General features: G+C 39.5%; 1 protein-coding gene across 1 annotated transcript in view; it reads right to left on the minus strand.

Annotated features, from left to right (window-relative positions):
* The window catches only part of INTS8 (integrator complex subunit 8), a 58140-nt gene that overhangs the window by 23750 nt on the left and 14611 nt on the right, over positions 1-19779 (minus strand). Inside the window, 9 exon segments of the mRNA XM_003125559.5 lie at positions 2782-2858; positions 2861-2891; positions 4897-5030; positions 6148-6323; positions 6714-6784; positions 11509-11650; positions 12315-12415; positions 16522-16677; positions 18722-18829. Of these exon segments, the coding sequence (XP_003125607.3) occupies positions 2782-2858; positions 2861-2891; positions 4897-5030; positions 6148-6323; positions 6714-6784; positions 11509-11650; positions 12315-12415; positions 16522-16677; positions 18722-18829 (996 nt within the window).

Consider the following 19779-nt stretch of genomic DNA (forward strand, 5'->3'; position numbering starts at 1 on the left):
TCTTTTTCTTTTCTCATATATATATATTTTTTTTTTGGTCTTTTTTTTTTTCAGGGCCGCACCCACAGCATATGGAAGTTCCTGGGCTAGGGGGTCGAATCAGAGCTATAGCTGCCATCATACACCACAGCCATAGCAACTCTGGATCCTTAACCAACTGAGCAAGGCCAGGGATCGAACCTGCATCCTCATGGATGCTAGTCAGGTTCTTAACCTGCTGAGCTACAATGGTAACTCCTAGACTATCTTTTTCTTTATCATCTCTGCATTGCTGATTTATTCCAATTAATACTTAATTATTTTATAATTACAAAAAGATCTAATAATCAATACATGCTAAACAAGTTTTACATAAATTATAAAATAATGAAAATAAAATTTTTATATAATTATACACATACATTGTATAGGTATAAAATTCCATGAGTAAACACCCTTCTCCATCTCTAATAGTCAGAATGAAACTTTATCCCCTTCAGAGTTCCCGTTGTGGCACAACAGAAACAATCCAACTAGGAACCATGAGGTTGAGGGTTCATCCCTGGCCTCGCTCAGTTGGTTAAGGATCCAGTGTTGCCGTCAGCTGTGGGGTAAGTCGCAGACGAAGCTCAGATCTGGCATTGCTGTGGCTGGCAGCTGTGGCTCCGAATAGACCCCTTGCCTGGGAACTTCTATACACTGCAGGTGCGACCCTAAAAAGACAAAAATAAATAAATAAATAAACTCTACCCCCTTCAACAAGGTTCCACGTTCGAATGTTTTGCACATAACCCTATTAGCCTACATAACCGGCTAATAAAGAAATCAAATCAGCTATGATCCAAGCCCTTTCCTACATATGTCTTCCAACTTTTCCAAAGATAAGCCTTCGCTCACTCTCTCCACATGCTTCCTTCACTCCTATAATCTGGCTTCTATCACCACATCATGAAGAAGAAACAGCTCTCACTAAACAAAGATCTAATTGTACTGCACACCTTTCAGTTACTTACTGGACTTAGAGGCTGTCTTCTCTTAAGAGGCTGGTCATTCTCTTTCTTTTTTTTTTTTTTTTTTGTCTTTTGTCTTTTTAGGGCTGCACCCGCAGCATATGGAGGTTCCCAGGCTAGGGGTCTAAACGGAGCTGTAGTTGCCGACCTACACCAGAGCCACAGCAACGGAGGATCCAAGCCATGTCTGTGACCTACACCACAGCTCAAGGCAACACCAGATCCTTAACCCACTGGGCAAGGCCAGGGATCGAACCCGCATCCTTATGGATGCTAGCCGGGTTCGCTAACCACGGAGCCACGACTGGAACTCCAAGAGGCTGGTCATTCTCTTTCTTAACATCCTCTCTCTCCTTAGCTATTATGACTCCACAAGTCTGGTTCTCACACCTATCACATCGCTCTTTCTTGGATCCAAGGTTGGATCTCCTAAGTTCCGTATATTCTCCCAGGGAGATCTCTGCTGATTCTTAAATCTGTATTTCCAGTCCAGACTATTTCCAAAATAGATTACAAATTCCTTATGTAAAATCTACAAAAATAATTTTAAGGGTTTTTGGGTTTTAGCTTTTTCTTTTTTTCCTTAGCTTGGAATACAATCTTTTATTAACTGAATCTTAAACACAAATAACAGGAAGTTCCCATTGTGGCTCAAGGGTAACGAGCCTGACTAGTATTCATGAGGATGCGGGTTCAATCCCTGGCCTTGTTCAATGGGTTAAGAATCCAGTGTTGCCATGAACTGTGGTGTAGGTCACAGAAGAGGCTCAGATCCTGTGTTGCTATAGCTGTGGTGTAGGCCAGCAGCTACAGCTCCACTTCAACCCCTAACCTGAGAACGTCCATATGCCATAGGTGCAGCCCTAAAAAGCAAAAAAAAAAAAAAAAAAAAAAAAAAGTACAAATAACAACTACTCGTGTTCTCTAATTTTTTTTTTTTTTGTCTTTTTGCCATTTCTTGAGCCACTCCCGCAGCATATGGAGTTTCCCAGGCGAGGGGGCAAATCAGAGCTGTAGCCACCGGCCTACACCACAGCCACAGCAATGCAGGATCCGAGCCGAGCCGCGTCTGCAACCTACACCACAGCTCACGGCAACGCCAGATCCTTAACCCATTAAGCAAGGCCAGGGATCGAACCCGCAACCTCATGGTTCCCAGTCAGATTCGTTAACCACTGAGCCACGACAGGAACTCCATCTCTAATTTTTTAAAAGAAACAGAGTAGTATCCATATGTCCAAGACCATTTCCATAGTTACGAGGGTAAATAAAAAAGAATAAACCCAAACATCTAATTCTCTTAGGTCTATGATTATGATTTTAAGAGCAGGAAAATGGAGTTTCTCCTGTGGTGCAACAGGATCGATGGCATCTCTGCAGCTCCAGGATGCAGGTTTGATCCCTGGCCCAGCACAGTGGGTTAAAGGATCCAGCACTGCTGCAGCTGCCAAGTAGGTCACAACTGTGCCTCAGATCTGATCCCTGGCCCAGGAACTCCATATACTATGGGGTATATATGCTTCCAAACAAGAAAAAAAAAAAAAAAGATCAGGAAAACATAACTGATTCTAATTCCTGGCTTCATGCTAAGTTAATAAAGCATATTCTTTTTTTTTTTTTGGCCAGACCTGCAACATGTAGAAGTTCCCAGTCCAAGAACTGAACCCGCCCCATAGCAGCGACCTGAGCTGCTGCAGTGACAGTGCTGGATCTTTAACCCGCTAAGCCACAAGAAAACGCCAATAAAGCATATTCTTAGCCAGAGGTCAATGAATGTTATGCTTTTACTCACCTTAACAGTGCTGCAGTGTAAACCTTTGGCCATGAGAATGTAAACCAAATCTCTTGTTAAATTGTCTTTAATCCCAGGATAACACCACTATAAACAGAAGGTACCTCCCACTAGAAGAAACAAAAATACATAAATACACACACACACAAAGCCATATCTAGATCAGAATCTTTCAGTAATAGTCAACACCATTTAAAAAAATCTTTCAGGAGTTCCCGTCGTGGCGCAGTGGTTAACGAATCCGACTAGGAACCATGAGGCTGTGGGTTCAATCCCTGCCCTTACTCAGTGGGTTAACGATCCGGCGTTGCCGTGAGCTGTGGTGTAGGTTGCAGACGCAGCTCGGATCCCGCGTTGCTGTGGCTCTGGCATAGGCCAGTGGCTACAGCTCCGATTCGACCCCTAGCCTGGGAACCTCCATATGCCACGGGAGCGGCCCAAGAAATAGCAAAAAGACCAAAAAAAATCTTTCAAAGGTCATTTTTGAAAAAGAAAGCTCAATGACAGCCATAATGAAATGCTAATCAAAATGAATACATTCAGTATAATGAGCTACTAAAAAATTAATTAAATGCATGGTCTCTTTCTAAAAGATGGCCTATAAAAATAAAGGGAAAAAAACCCTAGGAGTTTTATGGATTAACCCACATGGTCCTCACAACAGTATTATTAAGTAGGCACCATTATCTCCATTTTACAGATGAGAAAATGGAGGCACACAGACGTTGACTCGCTGAAGATGATACATTAGTTAAGTATGGAGCTGGGATGCAAACTCAGTACCAGAATGCCCGCTCTTAATATCATGCTATATATACTTCCTCACCAATAAAGATGAACATGAAGAGCAATGTTAATGCTAAAGAAACCAACTAAAGTTCAGAGCAATTTTTCATTTCACTGCACTTTGCATGTTCAAACCCCATAAAATATACATCAACTTCTGGCTGCTTTCTATTGTACATACAGCAGAGCCAGAGGATGCAGTTAAATTAGAAGCACTGCCATATTACTTTAGTTTCGCCTCTATCTATGGACTAGTGCCCTCGTATCTCTAGCTACATTCCACTGAAATGTTTAAAAAGCTATTTTCATTTGCACTTTCCATACAGGAAAACTTTTAAATAGACAACTTCAGAAACACGTAACTAAATCAGCTTGACAGTTAAAAATGTTCTATAAAGTTTTTTTTTTTCTTTGTTGTTGTTGTTGTTGTTGTTGTTGTTTTGTTGCTATTTCTTGGGCCGCTCCCGCGGCATATGGAGGTTCCCAGGCTAGGGGTCGAATCGGAGCTGCAGCCACCGGCCTACACCAGAGCCACAGCAACGCGGGATCCAAGCCGCGTCTGCAACCTACACCACAGCTCACGGCAACGCCGGATCGTCAACCCACTGAGCAAGGCCAGGGACCGAACCCTCAACCTCATGGTTCCTAGTCGGATTCGTTAACCACTGCGCCACGACGGGAACTCCTATAAAGAAGTTTTAATGAAGTAGTTCCAAGCTGTAGGTTTTAGACTTCAAGAGTATATTCCCTATAAACACACGGCAAGTATTAGCTACAGACTGCATAAATAATATACCTTATTCACATATTTATAGATGTATTGAAAATGCATATAGAGGAGTTCCCATCATGGCTCAGAGGAAATGAATCTGACTAGAATCCGTGACACAGGTTCCATCCCTGGCCTCGCTCAATGGGTTAAGCATCCAGTATTGCTGTGAGCTGTGGTGTAGGTCGCAGAAGTGGCTCAGATCTGGCACTGCTGTGGCATAGGCTGGCGGCTACAGCTCCAATTCGACCCTAGCCTGGGAACCTCCATATGCCACGGGTGCAGCCCTAAAAAGACAACAAAAAAATAAAATAAAAAAAAGAAAATGCATGTAGATGCTGTAACCTGAAATATAAACTCATTTGTAGCTGTTATTGGTTTAACAGTATCTTTTTTGGCTATTTCCTATTTTCTCTGTCAACTGATGTTCAAAGGACACTGTCATGTGAAGGTCCTTCACGCTGTTAATGAACTGGTGACCAAAAGGGGCTCTTATTCTCAAAAAAGCATCAGAAAACAAGGGTAATTTTCTTATCTGTTCTTAACAGAGGCTTTCTTACCTTATTTGATACTGTCCAGAATTGGCGCTCTGAGGTCATCCCATGTAATTCAATTAAAATCTGTCGAATCCTCCAGGGATCCACTGACAGTATCAGTTGATGCTCCAACTGGCCAATGTTAACACTTGCTGAGGCTAAGAAAGGAAGAGATTTCCCTTTAAACAATGATTTGACTCAAAGGTATATATAACCCTATAAATATAAGAATGGTAATTTACTGAAATTGTGCATGTTTGTTAAGTACTGTAAGTTAAAAGAAACTCGCGAAAACTGATTTACTCAACATAATGCAAATTATGTATTAACTTCATCCTCATACAGAAAGCCTAACATAATCCGTATTATGTCTGCATTTAATACACAAATGCATGTAAGATAAAGATAATGAAAATATAAACAGACAAAATCAATAACTGGTACACAGAGATATACAGAAAAATTTAACTTATATAGACAGTCTCCTACTTTTGAACATACTGTGTTAAAATCATGTATAAAATGTTAATTTTGAGTAATACACATCAAGGATATGTGTTTTTTTGAAGGGAGAGAATGAGGAGGTAGTAGAGGTACTGCCTTTCAGTGAACCAAAAATGATCATTAAAATCCCTGATTATAACCCAGCTTTCAGATACAGTCTTCAATAATGCATTTCTACCATTTTATGTATGTTAATATTATTCTTTTCCTTTACAACTAGCCAAATTTAAATCTAATGAGGATCAAAGCAGCTGAAATTTTGTTCAACCAAGTGAATTTTCTGTCTCTCCTACATTGTTTAAAAGCTTGTATTTCTTACAGCAACACTGTATTTTCTACTTATATTCATAAAAATGCAAGCAAAAAATGGAAGGAAATAATCAAATAAGGCAAAAACGGCAGTGTTGCCAAGGCTGAACGTTTAGCCAGCAGACAGTGTCACAGTGATAAACTGGCTGAAATGCATGAAAGCCTGTACCTTTTTTGGTTCTCAACTGCTCCCCACCCCCATCCTGTTTTTTACCTCCAAGAACACAGTAGCCGAGTGAAGTGGGTCTATTTCCCCAGCTAAAACCTTTCATGTATCTAGGCTTAAATCTCCATTAATCAAAGACTCAGCAGAGTCCCAAGACTTAACTGCTTAGATAGAAATATAACCACAGAAGACAGGTAAACTTCTATTAATTACTGGCCTAAGTGAAACAAATACGAGGATATCCTCAAATACACTGAGGGGCAAAAGGTGCCAACATTTGAGCTAGCAGAGCTAACCTGGGATATCATAAAATGAAGTTACAGGTTTAATGCACAGATTCACTCTAGGGGATCTTTTCCTCATCTGATCAACAAGTAGCTTTCGTTCTTCATCTTTCAACAATGTAATGAAAAGCTCATGTGAAGAAATCATGAAAACATACTGCAGATCTTCCAACCCCAGACACACATTCCTAGATCAGTAAGAAATATTATAAAACAAAGAAGTGTATAATTTTAGTTTGGGGAAAACAACCATATTAACCAATTTTTATTAATAAACCCATATTAAAAAGCCACCATTTCATAAATTGCACAATAATTTGAAATAAGGTTAAGTATTCCTCTTTGGTCCTTATTTAAATTGTGATTTCAACGCTACATATACAAAAAGAGTAAGCGACAGAATCCTAGGTTTTGTGTGGCTACATGAATCTAAACCATAACTGTTCTCAAATACCAATTATTGACTGATTATAACAAATGCAGAACAAATCCTAAATGATAATAAAAGATATTTTTCTCACAGGAGTATAAGTTCACAGTTAAGGGGAAAAAAGAGAAAAGAAAAGAAAGGCACTTACTTTAGAAAAGCAGCCATGTTCCCTTTCAAAGAATCTGAAGCTTTTTCTAAATTTATTGATCTTGAACATACCTAGAAATTTGAGTAATTTTTATTTGAATATGGGTATTTTAAAATAATTATACTACTACAGCTTGAAAATTTTAGATATAAAAACAACAGAATCTTCCTTTCAAACACATATCAGTCACAGATTTCGTTAAGAAATTTAAGAAATGAGATAAAAGAAGACTCTATTAAGGGAAGTAGGAGTGGAATGTGACCATTTAGCAAACTAAGGAGTCCTGCCGAAATTTATAAAGTATGCTGCCAAGTTAAACAGAGTGGTCAAATTTAAGAATCACTAGTTCATCAGTAAAGTGAGATAAGATTCATCTGAGACAGATGAAAAGAATGGTCAATATTAATTAAGGTATACAGAACCAATGGTTGAAAAGGTAAGATTTAAAAAATAAACAATAGGAGTTCCCATATGGATCGGCAGTAACTAATCCAACTAGGATATGAGGACACAGGTACCATCCCTGACCTCACTCAGTGGGTTAAGGATCCAGCATTGCATGAGCTGTGGTATAGTCTACAGACGCGGCTTGGATCCCGTGTTACTGTGGCTGTGGTATAGGCTGGCAGCTATAGCTCCAATTTAACCCCTTGCCTGGGGACTTTCATACGCCGCTGGTGTGACCCTAAAAAGAAAAAAACCCAAAAACAATAAAAGTAAAGAGAAACAAAACTACCTATGAAAATATTAGTTATCTGAAAATAATATTCTTATAATACTATTCTGAGTTTATTAGATTCGCTTCCTTCACACATATTATCAATAATCGTCAAAAAAACATTAATGGAGTTCCCAGCCTGCCTCAGTGGTTAACAAATCTGACTAGGAACCATGAGGTTGCAGGTTCGATCCACGGCCTTGCTCAGTGGGTTAAGGAGCCGGCACTGCCGTGAGCTGTGGTGTAGGTTGCAGACGCGGCTCAGATCCCTCATTGCTGTGGCTCTGGCGTAGGCCGGTGGCTACAGCTCGGATTAGACCCCAGCCTGGGAACGTCCATATACCACAGAAGTGGTCCCAGAGAAGCCAAAAAGACAAAAAAAAAAAAAAGAAATTAATGTAAAAATCCCTAAACTCAGGAGTTCCCACTCTGGCACAGTGGATTAAGAGCCAGACTGCAAGAGTTCCTGTAGCAAATGCAGCCCTAAAAAGAAGAAAAAAAAAAAAGGAGGGGGGTGAACTCTGTAGTGAATTACATCTTAGTGAAGCTATTAAAAGGAATAAAAAGGAGCAGTTCCCTTGCGTAGCAGCAAGTTAAGGATCCAGTGTCACTGAAGCAGCTTGGGCGCTGTTGTGGCACAGGTTTGATCCTTGGCCCAGTAACTTCCACATGCTGTGGGCGTGGGCAAAAAAAAAAAAAAAAAAAGAAGAAATAACAGTATTTTAAATTACCATGTTCAGAAATAGTATCTCTTAAAAGTACTATGCTCAGACGAACAGGTTACCTTGTCAGTATATATATATCACATCTAAGCATCTTAGAGAATTACAATATATTTACCTTCTAATAATTTTGCCTTGTATAGATAAATTAAGTTTTCTGCCATATGTAAGATCTTATGATAAATAATACTGGAGTGTCCTTTCATAACAGAATATTTCTTCAAATATAGAGATACACTGTACATGTGTCATGAATAGCTTAGGGACTATGTGATAACTCCTGATAAGCAATACAAGAGATAAGTTATATGAATTCACCTCAACTTTTTAAAAGTTAAAAACATGAAAAGGTGATATCGCTATAGATGCTATAAACATTAAAAAAATAATTTAAAACTTTAATTTTTTTTTTTTTTTTGGTCTTTTTTTGCCTTTTCTAGGGCCGCTCCCACAGCATATGGAGGTTCCCAGGCTAGGGGTCTAATCGGAGCTGTAGCCGCCAGCCTACACCACAGCCACAGCAACACCAGATCCCAGCCTCGTCTGCGACCTACACCACAGCTCACAGCAACGTCGGCTCCTTAACCCACTGAGCAAGGCCAGGGATCGAACCCGCAACCTCATGGTTCCTAGTCAGATTCGTCAACTGCTAAGCCACGACGGGAACTCCTAAAACTTTACTATTAATCAACTTAAAAGTTTAGATGAAGTTGATAAATTCTTAGAAAAGAACTTTTCAAAACTAATCAAGAAAAAAGAATAGCTGATGAAATCACTGATGAAACTGAATCAATGTCAAAAATCTTCCAAAAAAATTAAAAAACTCTACAGGCCCAAAAACACCATTGGCAAATTTTAACCAACAGTGAAAAAAGCCAAAAATCCATTTTTACATGAACTTTGCCAGGCAAGGAAAATGATACACCAGAGCTCCTTCTACCAAACACTGTACTGGAGATCACTGTCAGCACAATAAAACAAGTCAAAAGAAATAAAAACGAAAAGGTTAGAGAAGGAAAAACTCAAAATGATTATTTATAAAGACTTTATTTAGAAAAATAAATGAACCTACAGATTAAATTAACAGAATTTTTAAGATTTAGCAAAGCAGCTGGAAACAAAATCATTATTTACCAATGCATAAACTACTTTTTCTTTTCTTTTTAGGACCACACCTGCAACATATGGAAGTTCCCAGGCTAGGGGCCGGCCTACGCCTCAGCCACAGGCAATGCCAGATCCAAGCCGCATCTGCGACCTACACCACAGCTCATGGCAATACTGGATCCTTAACTCACTGAGTGAGGCCAAGGATCTAACCCGCATCCTCATGAATACTAGTCAGGTTCTTAACCTGCTGAATCATGACAGGAACTCCCGCATAAACTATTTTTAAGTGCATTAAAAAGAAAAAGACTTCTATGTAAAAATTATAAAGCTCAAAAGGACATAAAGGAATAAATAAATCAAGAGCTACACTAGATCATGGATTAGAATATTCAATATTGAAAAGATACTAATTTGTCTTAAATGGGTTTTTAAGTGTAATGTAATTCCAAATTAAAATCCAACAGGCTTATTTGTGAAATTTGACAAGCTGACTCTATAAAGAAATGCCAAAGGACAAGAATAACCAATATAACTTTGAAAAACAAGGTTTGTACTTCAGATGCTATCGAGATAGGGATACTGATATATGGGTAAACAAAAGAGAAAAGTGGTACAGAACACAGCCCGGATACAGGCCCACAGACGTACGGACATCTGGCATTCAACAGAAGTAGCACTGGAGATTGGTAGAAAAAAAAGATGAACGTTTCAATAAATGGTACTGGAACAAGTGAGAAAAAAGAACATCAGCCCTCCCTATTTCACATGATGCGTAAAAATCAATCATAGATGAATTAAAGACCTAAATATGAAAAGAAGGCTAAGCTCTAGAATGTTTAGAAGATAAAATATAAGACAATTTTCATGACCAAAGGATATGAAAAGCTTTCTTAAGACACAGAAATCCACTAATCTTCTCTTTTATGGAAGATAGGTAAATTTTATTACAATAAAATTAAGAACTTTTAAAATAATAAAAATATTGTTAAAGGAGAAGTGAAACTCAGAGAAGATACCTACAATATTTTAAATTGGTAAAGGAGAAAATATATCAAAAAACTCTTGTGCCCCCCATGCAACAAAAAGACAATTCAACGGAAAAATGAGGCATACCACTTAGAACAGGTACCTCAAAAGATGAAATCTACATATATAAAAAAAATAAATGAAAAGCTGTTAAATTCCTCAGTATTAAAGGAAATGGACATTAAAACCTCAAAGAGATACCATTATACAGTGACCCTAACAGGAAACCTGACAGTACCAAGTGTTAGCAAAGATGAGAACTCGCATGCACACTGGTGGCAAAAACACTTTGAAATCATATAGTAATATTGCAGATACACTTTCTCCAGCAATGTAACAGACAAATGGTATGTGCGGGCACCAGGATATATGTATGAGTCTGTCCCAAACAGCAAAACAGCCACAAACAGAAAATACACAAATGTCCATCATCATGGGAATGAATAAAGAAACTGTTGCATGGTCATCATGTTGAATGCCTTATAGCAATGAGGGGGAAAAAACTGTATCTGCATACAATTTGAAAAAAAATCTCACAAATACGTTAATTGAAAGAGTTTATTTTCTATGATTTCATTTACGTAAAGTTCAAAACAGGAAAATTAAAGAATATTCCCTAAAGACGCACACAAAGGTGATACGACTATAATAAAAAGCAAGGAAATGATCATCACAAAAAAGCAGGGCAGTGGTTTTCTCAAGAAGAGGCAGAGAGGGTTTGGGAAAGAGCATAAAAAAGTCTTCTAGAGTGCTGGCAATGTTGTATTTTTGGAACTAGGAGTAGTAACTGTGCTCTATGCATTTCTCTCAAAGTCTAATTACATTAAGACTATTCAAGAGGTAGAAAGATACAGCAGAGACACAGATTCTGGAGCTCAAATAAGAGGTGAGAAGTCAGATCTGAGCGTTTTTAGCAAACAGGTGATTGAATTTTGAATGAGAATATAAAATGATATGAGAGGTTGAGTGAGTTAAGGACAAGACTTCTGTAAATAAAAACATTAAAGGGAGAGCAAAAGAGAAGTTGGTGGAAAACTAAGGAAAAGTAGATGGAGGAGAACCAGCAAAGATCACCCAGAAGATGACAGGGCGGGACAGCACAGTAACTATCAGCCAGAGAGGCAAGTCAGATGAAGACAGAAGAGCTCTGGCAACTAAGAGGTCACTGTTGGTAAACTTAAAGCAAAATTATAAATCGAAGGGGGAAAAAAAGTCTTACCTCCAGAAGAAAGTCTATTTTCTCTTTATTAGGTCTAAGAAATAGCTGATTAAATTGAACACTAATTGTTCTACCTTCCAATATATCACGGACTGTGTTACAGGCACAGACTTTAAAACAGATTTCATCTAGAGCTTCATTTCTGTAGAATACACAAATAGATACACTGATGTTAATTTTTTGAAAAAAAGGTATATATTACAAAACTAAACTCACAAGAATAAGTCATTTATTATTGAGAGAGAAGATTCTACCACATTCAGGCACATTAGTAAACATCTAAGTCAGTGGGAAACAAAAAGAACGGAGGGTTCTGAATTTATCAAGGGACAATTTAGCTACAGATTAGATCACAGACTCAAATTCTCCTGTGTACATTTTTTTCCCCGAAGTGTTTTTAAAATGGATTAGATGAGGAGTTCCACGTCAAGGCTCAGTGGTTAACAAACCCAACTGATATCCATGAGGACTCGGGTTTGATCCCTGGCCTCGCTCAGTGGGTTAAGGATCCGGCGTGGCTGTGGCTGTTGTGCAGGTCCGCAGCTATAGCTCTGATTTGACCCCTAGCCTGGGAACCTCCATATGCTGTGGGTGTGGCCCTAAAAAGACAAATTAAATATAAAATAAAATAAAATGGATTAGATGAAAATTAAAGTGGCTCCTCTGGCCATGTAACTTCCCATATACTAAAAAAAAGGGAAAGTACTATGACAGACATACAGGTAATTTAGAGGGATGCTTTTGATAAACCTGAAATAAACATTTATTCTTTTATTCAAAAACCAAAAAGTAATTCACTTACTTACCCCTGTTGAGCTTTCTGAAAGAGTTCTCTTAGGACTGACTGACGGAACTGGACAGGCAAATTGAAGGTTAAGTTGTCTTCAATGAAAATATTTATTGCCTCCTAGAACACAACATAAAATTGCATCCATTTCAAAAATCATGACAAAGTTTCTTTACTTTAAGAATCTCTCTCCCGCCCTCCCTAAAAAAATTAAAAATAAATTGGAAAGTCTTTACATAATAGAAAATTCACCCTAAAGAGAATCATTAAAATATCTTGCTAAGAAAATCTTCTTTTTCAAAAATTTTAAAATTACGTTGAGTAAAAATTGATCACGGGGCATTCCTGTTGTGGCTCAGCAGTAATGAACCAACTAATATCCATGAGGACACAGGTTCAATCGCTGGCCTCGCTCAGTGGGTTAAGGATCCAGCATTGCCATGAGCTGTGATGCTGGTTACAGAGGTGACTTGGATCCTGTGTTGCTGTGGCTGTGGTATAGGCCGGTAGCTACAGCTCCAATTCAACCCCTAGCCTGGGAACTTCCACATGCTACAGGTGCATCCCTAAAAAGCAAAAAAAAAAAAAAAAATTGACGATCATAGGCCTAAAGTGAGAAGTGAGAGAAGAATCAATAAATAAGCAATTCAGCTACATTATTAGAGAGAATTGTTTTTAATTCTTCTCATCCACTTTACTTTTTTTTTTTTTGCTTTTTAGGGCTGAACCTGTAGCACATGGAAATTCCCAGACTAGGGGTTGAATCAGGGCTGCAGCTGCCAGTCTACACCAAAGCCATAGCAATGCAGGATCTGAGCCACATCTGCAACCTATACCACAGCTCACGGCAACACCAGATCCTCAGCCCACTGAGCACGGCCAGGGATTGAACCCCCATCTTCATGGATACTAGTAGGGTTCTTATCACTGAGTCACAATGGGAACTCCACTTCTCATCCACTTCATTTATTTATTTATTTATTTATTTGCCTCTTCTAGGGCCGCTTCCCGTGGCATTTGGAAATTCCCAGGCTAGGGGTCTAATCGGAGTTATAGCGCCGGCCTACACCACAGCCACAGCAATGCGGGATCCAAGCTGTGTCTTCAACCTATACCACAGCTCACGGCAACGCGGGATCCTTAACCCACTGAGCAAGGCCAGAGATCGAATCCACAACCTCATGGTTCCTGGTCGGATTGGTTAACCACTGCACCACGACAGGAACTCCTCATCCACTTTAAACACGGGTTCATACACAAACTTTTAAAACACTAAAACAATTCAAAATAATTCAGCTTAAAAAGTATATACTAAGAAACTATTCTTTTTTTTTTTTTTTTTTTTTTTTTTGTCTTTTTTGCTATTTCTTTGGGCCGCTCCCGCGGCATATGGAGGTTCCAGGCTAGAGGTCAAATCAGAGCTGCAGCCCCCGGCCTACACCAGAGCCACAGCAATGCGGGATCTGAGCCTTGTCTGCAACCTACACCACAGCTCACAGCAATGCGGATCGTTAACCCACTGAGCAAGGGCAGGGATCGAACCTGCGACCTCATCGTTCCTAGTCAGATTCGTTAACCACTGCGCCACAACGGGAACTCCACTAAGAAACTATTCTAATCAATTTATTTATTTTTACTTAAACAGTAAAAATGCACTTGAGGCAAATGGAAGTTCCCAGGCTAGGGGTCTAATAAGAGCTGCAGCCGCCAGCCTACGCCACAGCCACAGCAACATGGGATCCTCAACCCACTGAGCAGGGCTAGGGATTGAAACCACATCCTCATGAGAACACTAGTCAGATTTGTTACTGCTGCGCCACAATGGGAACTCCCTCTACTCAATTTAAATGGTTTAAAATATTATTATTTAGTGAATTATATAAAATACCCACATTATTAGTCTTTTTCTCAGCTCTTTAACAAGCAATGGAAGAGGAGAGAAAAAAGGGTGATAATCATGTGTGGGGAGATGGGGAAGATGATTTCCAGAAACGGCTAAAGCTAATCAGCTCTACCCCAAAAGTGCTGACAAAAATGGCTTCAAACTATACAGCAAGCACTATTTCACCTCCGTAACAAAACATGAGCAATGAGGCTACAAAAGGGGCAAGAAAGCCACTTCCCAAATGTGAGAAGACATATTTGCCACAGCTGTTCGATAACTGCTTGCTCAGCACAAAAAAATATACATAGTTACTACAAAGAGGATACTACCACACACACAAAATAGCTAAATATGATTTCTAAGATACTCCCACATACATAACTGAAGTGATAAATTTCAGAGTTCCATCAAAATTGCTCTTTCCCTCTTCCTAGCTACTAACCCCACTACTTTCTGAGTTACACATTTTGGTACTTTATTATACTGACAGTAACATACGCCCATCTACGGTAATAAATCCAAGGTCTTGTTTGCACAGGTCTTACCATTAGGGACTTCCTTAAAGATTTTATCTCTTATAATTGATCCTTGCCCTTCATAAGCCTTACTAGGGATGTGTAACTGAAAGATCTGAGTGTTTTTTAATAAATTCATCTGTATCTGAAATCCATCTTCAAGAAGGTTTAATTTTCTTCCCTAGGGCAAAACAGAATTTGAAAAGGGGCGGGGGCAAGAAGGAGAGCGAGGAAGGACTCTCTCCTCACTTTTTCTATGTCCTCGGGCCGGGGAGGGGGTGGAGGTGGGGGTGGGGGGAACCAACTCTAGTTGAGAGAAATAAACTAAAACTCTAGGCTCAAAGTCCCTATCTTTTTTTTTTTTTTTTGTTTTTCAGGGCCGCACCTGCGGCATAGGGAAGTTCCCAGGCTACGGGTCCAATCGGAGTGGTAGCTGCTGGCCTACACCACAGCCACAGTAACACAGGATCTGAGCTGTGTCTTCAACCTACACCACAGCTCACAGCAATGCAGGATCCCTAACCCACTGGGTGAGGCCAGGGATTGAACCTGTGTCCTCATGGATGCTAGTCAGATTTGTTAACCGCTGAGCCACGATAGGAACTCCTCAAAGTCCACTGGAGACACAAAATTGAAAGGTATTTTTTAGCTTTGTCATTTAATAACATGAAGGCACTATTCACTTTCTAGAATGAAGGCTTTCCAATAAATATTTTAAAAGCTAATTCCCAGTAATTTTCATTACAAATTAAAGATACATACCCAGAGGGGGCAAGAAAAAAATCTCAACAGGGAGTTCCCGTCGTGGTGCAGTGGTTAACGAATCCGACTAGGAACCATGAGGTTGCGGGTTCGGTCCCTGCCCTTGCTCAGTGGGTTAACGATCCAGCATTGCTGTGAGCTGTGGTGTAGGTTGCAGACGCGGCTCGGATCCCGCGTTACTGTGGCTCTGGCGTAGGCTGGTGGCTACAGCTCCGATTCAACCCCTAGCCTGGGAACCTCCATATGTCGCGGAGCGGCCCAAGAAATAGCAACAACAACAACAACAAAAAGACAAAAAAAAAAAAATCTCAACAGGCTAACCTGAGCCCTTTTCATGAGTAAGGCTGAGACGATGACCAGGCTGCCTGACAAGCGGGCTCTGTAATAGACTATCCAAACCTGTCGAAACTGCTCTGCTCACTTCCTCCTTCAGTCTTAACATCTACAGTGGCTAATAAGGCAGGGCTTCAAGGCCATATTTTCACATCAGACACAAGACTTTAGAATTAAGAGAGAAAACTAAAAGTTCTCTTCCTATAAGTTAAAAGCTCTACCTACAGAGTTTCTTACAGAATGTATTTAAAATGGGCAATGTTCCCATTGCGGCACAGTGGAAATGAATCCGACTAGGAACCACGAGGTTGTGGGTTCAATCCTTGGCCTTGCTAAATGGGTTAAGGATCCAGCATTGCCGTGAGCTGTGATGTAGGTCGCAGACAAGGCTCGGATCTGGTGTTGCTGTGACTGTGGCGTAGGCCGGCAACTACAGCTCCAATTTGACCTCTAGCCTGGGAAACCACCATGTGCCATGGGTGTGGCCCCAATGAGTCAATGCTTTGTCCAATGTGGTCCAATGCTTTGCCTTGGAGTTTATCAACTAAAATTTCTCACTTGATTCTTGTAAGAAGCTTAATTACTAAAACTATTTTATAGGCTAATCAGACAGTTTGACTTGCCCCAAATCACATAATTGCAAATGGTGGTGCCACGATTTGAACTCAGCTCTCTGGCTTCCAATACTTTTCAATTAACACTACTGTAGCCTTATCATACATCCATCTTACCTGATAGTTGCCAGATCTCAAACAAATATGGACTTGACTATATGGAGTCAACTGTTGAGATGTACTATCAGAAGAAGGTACAAGAACATCACATGCTTGACAATAGCCAGCTAACCGCTTCTCATCTATGGTACAATGAAGAGATAATGAACCTATCTGTAAAGTAAGAGGTATATATCATTATCCATCAAAGTAATAGAAACAACAGGCTAGCACCCACTTAGTGCATTTTAACAGTACGAGAAAACGCTAACAGAAAATTCAGAGCTGGTGGAACCTTAAAACTAAAAAGGTTAAAGGATTAGAGCAGGGGTCAGCAAACTATTGCTCACAGGCCAAATCCAACCTGTGGCCTGTTTTTACAGCACTTTGACCTAAGAACAATCCTTAAGGTTGTAAGGGGGGGGGAATGATAATATGCCACAGAAACTGTATATAGCCCACAAAGTCTAAATTATCTATTAATTAGCCCTTTATAAAAGTTTTCTGACTCCTGCTTTAGAGTTTCAGCCCAATATAAAAATGCAGACATTATTTTCACTCTGTGGGTATGACGATGAAGATATTAATAAAGAATGAAAAGTGTTAAAAACAAACTTTAAATATTTTAAAACCCATATGCTTGGCAGAGATTTAAAGGCAGACAGCAAAGAAAACTAAATCTTCACCCGACTGGAAAAAACAGAAATGCTTCCACAGGAGTTCCCGTCGTGGCTCAGTGGTTAATGAATCGACTAGGAACCATGAGGCTATGGGTTCAATCCCTGGCCTTGCTCAGTGGGTTGGGGATCCGGTGTTGCCGTGAGCTGTGGTGTAGGTCGCAGACGAGGCTCAGATCCTGCATTGATGTGGCTGTGGCGTAGGCTGGTGGCTACAGCTCTGATTAGACCCCTAGCCTGGGAACCTCCATGTGCCGTGGGAGCGGCCCAAGAAATGACAAAAAGACAAAAAAAAAAAAAAAAAAAAATGCCTCCACCAAAACAGAAAAAAACCAAAGTTTTAAATTGCAACACCTGAAATGCCATAAAATTAGAAATCTGGTGAGTTCCCCACACAAAGTAAAATGGGGATTCCCAATTAGTCTAGAACAGATTTAAAGTAAATCTCTAGCACATTTAATCAACATCTTTGGTGAAAAAAGGAATGACTGAAGTGGGAAGTTTTTGGGCACCAGGCATACAAAAACCTAGTCATATACCTTAAAATTCAGTAGTCTGAATCATAAAAAGAAAAATGAAAATAACATGAAAGTTATCCTACTAGAAATTAAACAAATGCATTTTTTAAAGATACTATAGGGAGTTCCCGTCGTGGCACAGTGGTTAACGAATCCGACTAGGAACCATGAGGTTGCGGGTTCGGTCCCTGCCCTTGCTCAGTGGGTTAACGATCCGGCGTTGCCGTGAGCTGTGGTGTAGATTGCAGACGCGGCTCGGATCCCACGTTGCTGTGGCTCTGGTGTAGGCCAGTGGCTACAGCTCCGATTCGACCCCTAGCCTGGGAACCTCCATATGCCGCGGGAGCGGCCCAAAGAAATAGCAAAAAAGACAAATAAATAAATAAATAAATAAAGATACTATAGTTCACACATCAGATTAGCAATTAAAAAAAAAATTCACTGCTGATGGGAGTGCCCTCAATGAAAGGTACCTGGAAAGCAATGTGGTTTCATATATTACAGTCTTTAAAAAGTTAATGACTAATCTGAACCTAATACAACATTGTAAATCAACTAAACCCCAATAAAATTTTTTTAAATATTAATGATGATTAACATGGTAATTCTACTTGCATGAATTTAACCTGAAAGTTTCTAAAGCCCATTTATGAGAGAAGATATAAGTTTTGCAGCCTTATAATAAAAACAGAAAACATCCTAAATGCTCAAACATTAGGAAAATGAAATTACAGCACATCTATATAACTGAATAGGACATTTAAAATGTCTATTCAAGTATTTAAGCAAGACAGAAAAATTGCATGTTATAGATGGGCTTAACTGTATAAAGACACAGATAATAAAAACTGGAAGAAAATAATTTTCTTAAATTTTTAGATGTTTTCACTACTACTTTTTTGAACTGCCAAATTTACTATCATGAACAGACTGGTTTTTTATGTTAAAATTAAATTAAAAGCCAAAAAATAAATAGATGCTTTAAAGGAATGAAAATTAAACACCTGTTATTATTGTATTTACCTCTGCAATTAGTTCTTTGGTTCTAAAAAATTTTTCTCTGGCATTTTCATAGACAGCTGAATTTGTAGAGCCTTGCTGGAAGTATGCTGCACCCAAATCAAAACACACCTAAAATGGTAATGAATACCAATTTGCTTAGTAATTTTTCATGAACTTAAGAGCTAACAGAACTCAAAATCATCTTTACCTCAGCAAAACACAGGTACAAAAGCAAAAAACATTTCAATGAGCAGTAAACAATCAATGTTCTTAGATGCAAGCAACAGAAATCAACTGACTGATTTACACAGAAAACAGACATACTGGTAAGATTTCAGGTGGCCTAATTGTTTACTGGGAAAACCAAAGAATCAGGCTTAAAAAACAAATCGGGGTGGGGGGAGGAAGGCAAGCAGCCAAAACAGGAGCCAGAACTGATGCAGTGAAACAAACACTACTGGAGCCTCTCAATATTAGACTCCACAGTTCATGTCACCTGCAGCCACTAGCACTAGACACCAAAAGCAGCAGCTCCACTCCTGGCAGGGCTGCCCCTAAAAACTAGATTCTACTGTCACTGCTGCTATGGCACAAAGGATTCTCTATCTTCCTTACTTCAGTGACTCACTAGCTAGCTCTGGATACACAGTCTAAACTAAGTGTATTTGTCTGTCACACCTCTGTGACGCACTTGCCCTCAAGCAGCATAAGGCTAGAGAAAGCTAGTATTTGGAGTTTCCAGTTTTATTGCAGGAAGAAGGCTCTGCCTCCCATCAAGTCTCACTGGTAGGGGGTTCTTCTAACACAGAAGCGGGGACAGACACTGGGGAGTCCCTCCAAAAGGGGTAGGAGGGGCAAATGTCTACTATCACAAAACTGGCCAGAGTGCAATACTGAGAAACTTTAATTAACAACTATAAAATGATAATGCATTTCCTGTTGTCTTTTTCTAAGAGAATCTGTATATTTTTCTAGGGACTTTCATAAAATGATACCTAGATTTACCAAATGCAGAACTCAAAGACTGAGTTCAACTTGGCCATTTTATGAACCAGAATACAAAGGTCCAGAACGTGACA

This window comes from Sus scrofa, chromosome 4 (genome assembly GCF_000003025.6).
Source record: "Sus scrofa isolate TJ Tabasco breed Duroc chromosome 4, Sscrofa11.1, whole genome shotgun sequence".
NCBI lineage: Eukaryota > Metazoa > Chordata > Mammalia > Artiodactyla > Suidae > Sus > Sus scrofa.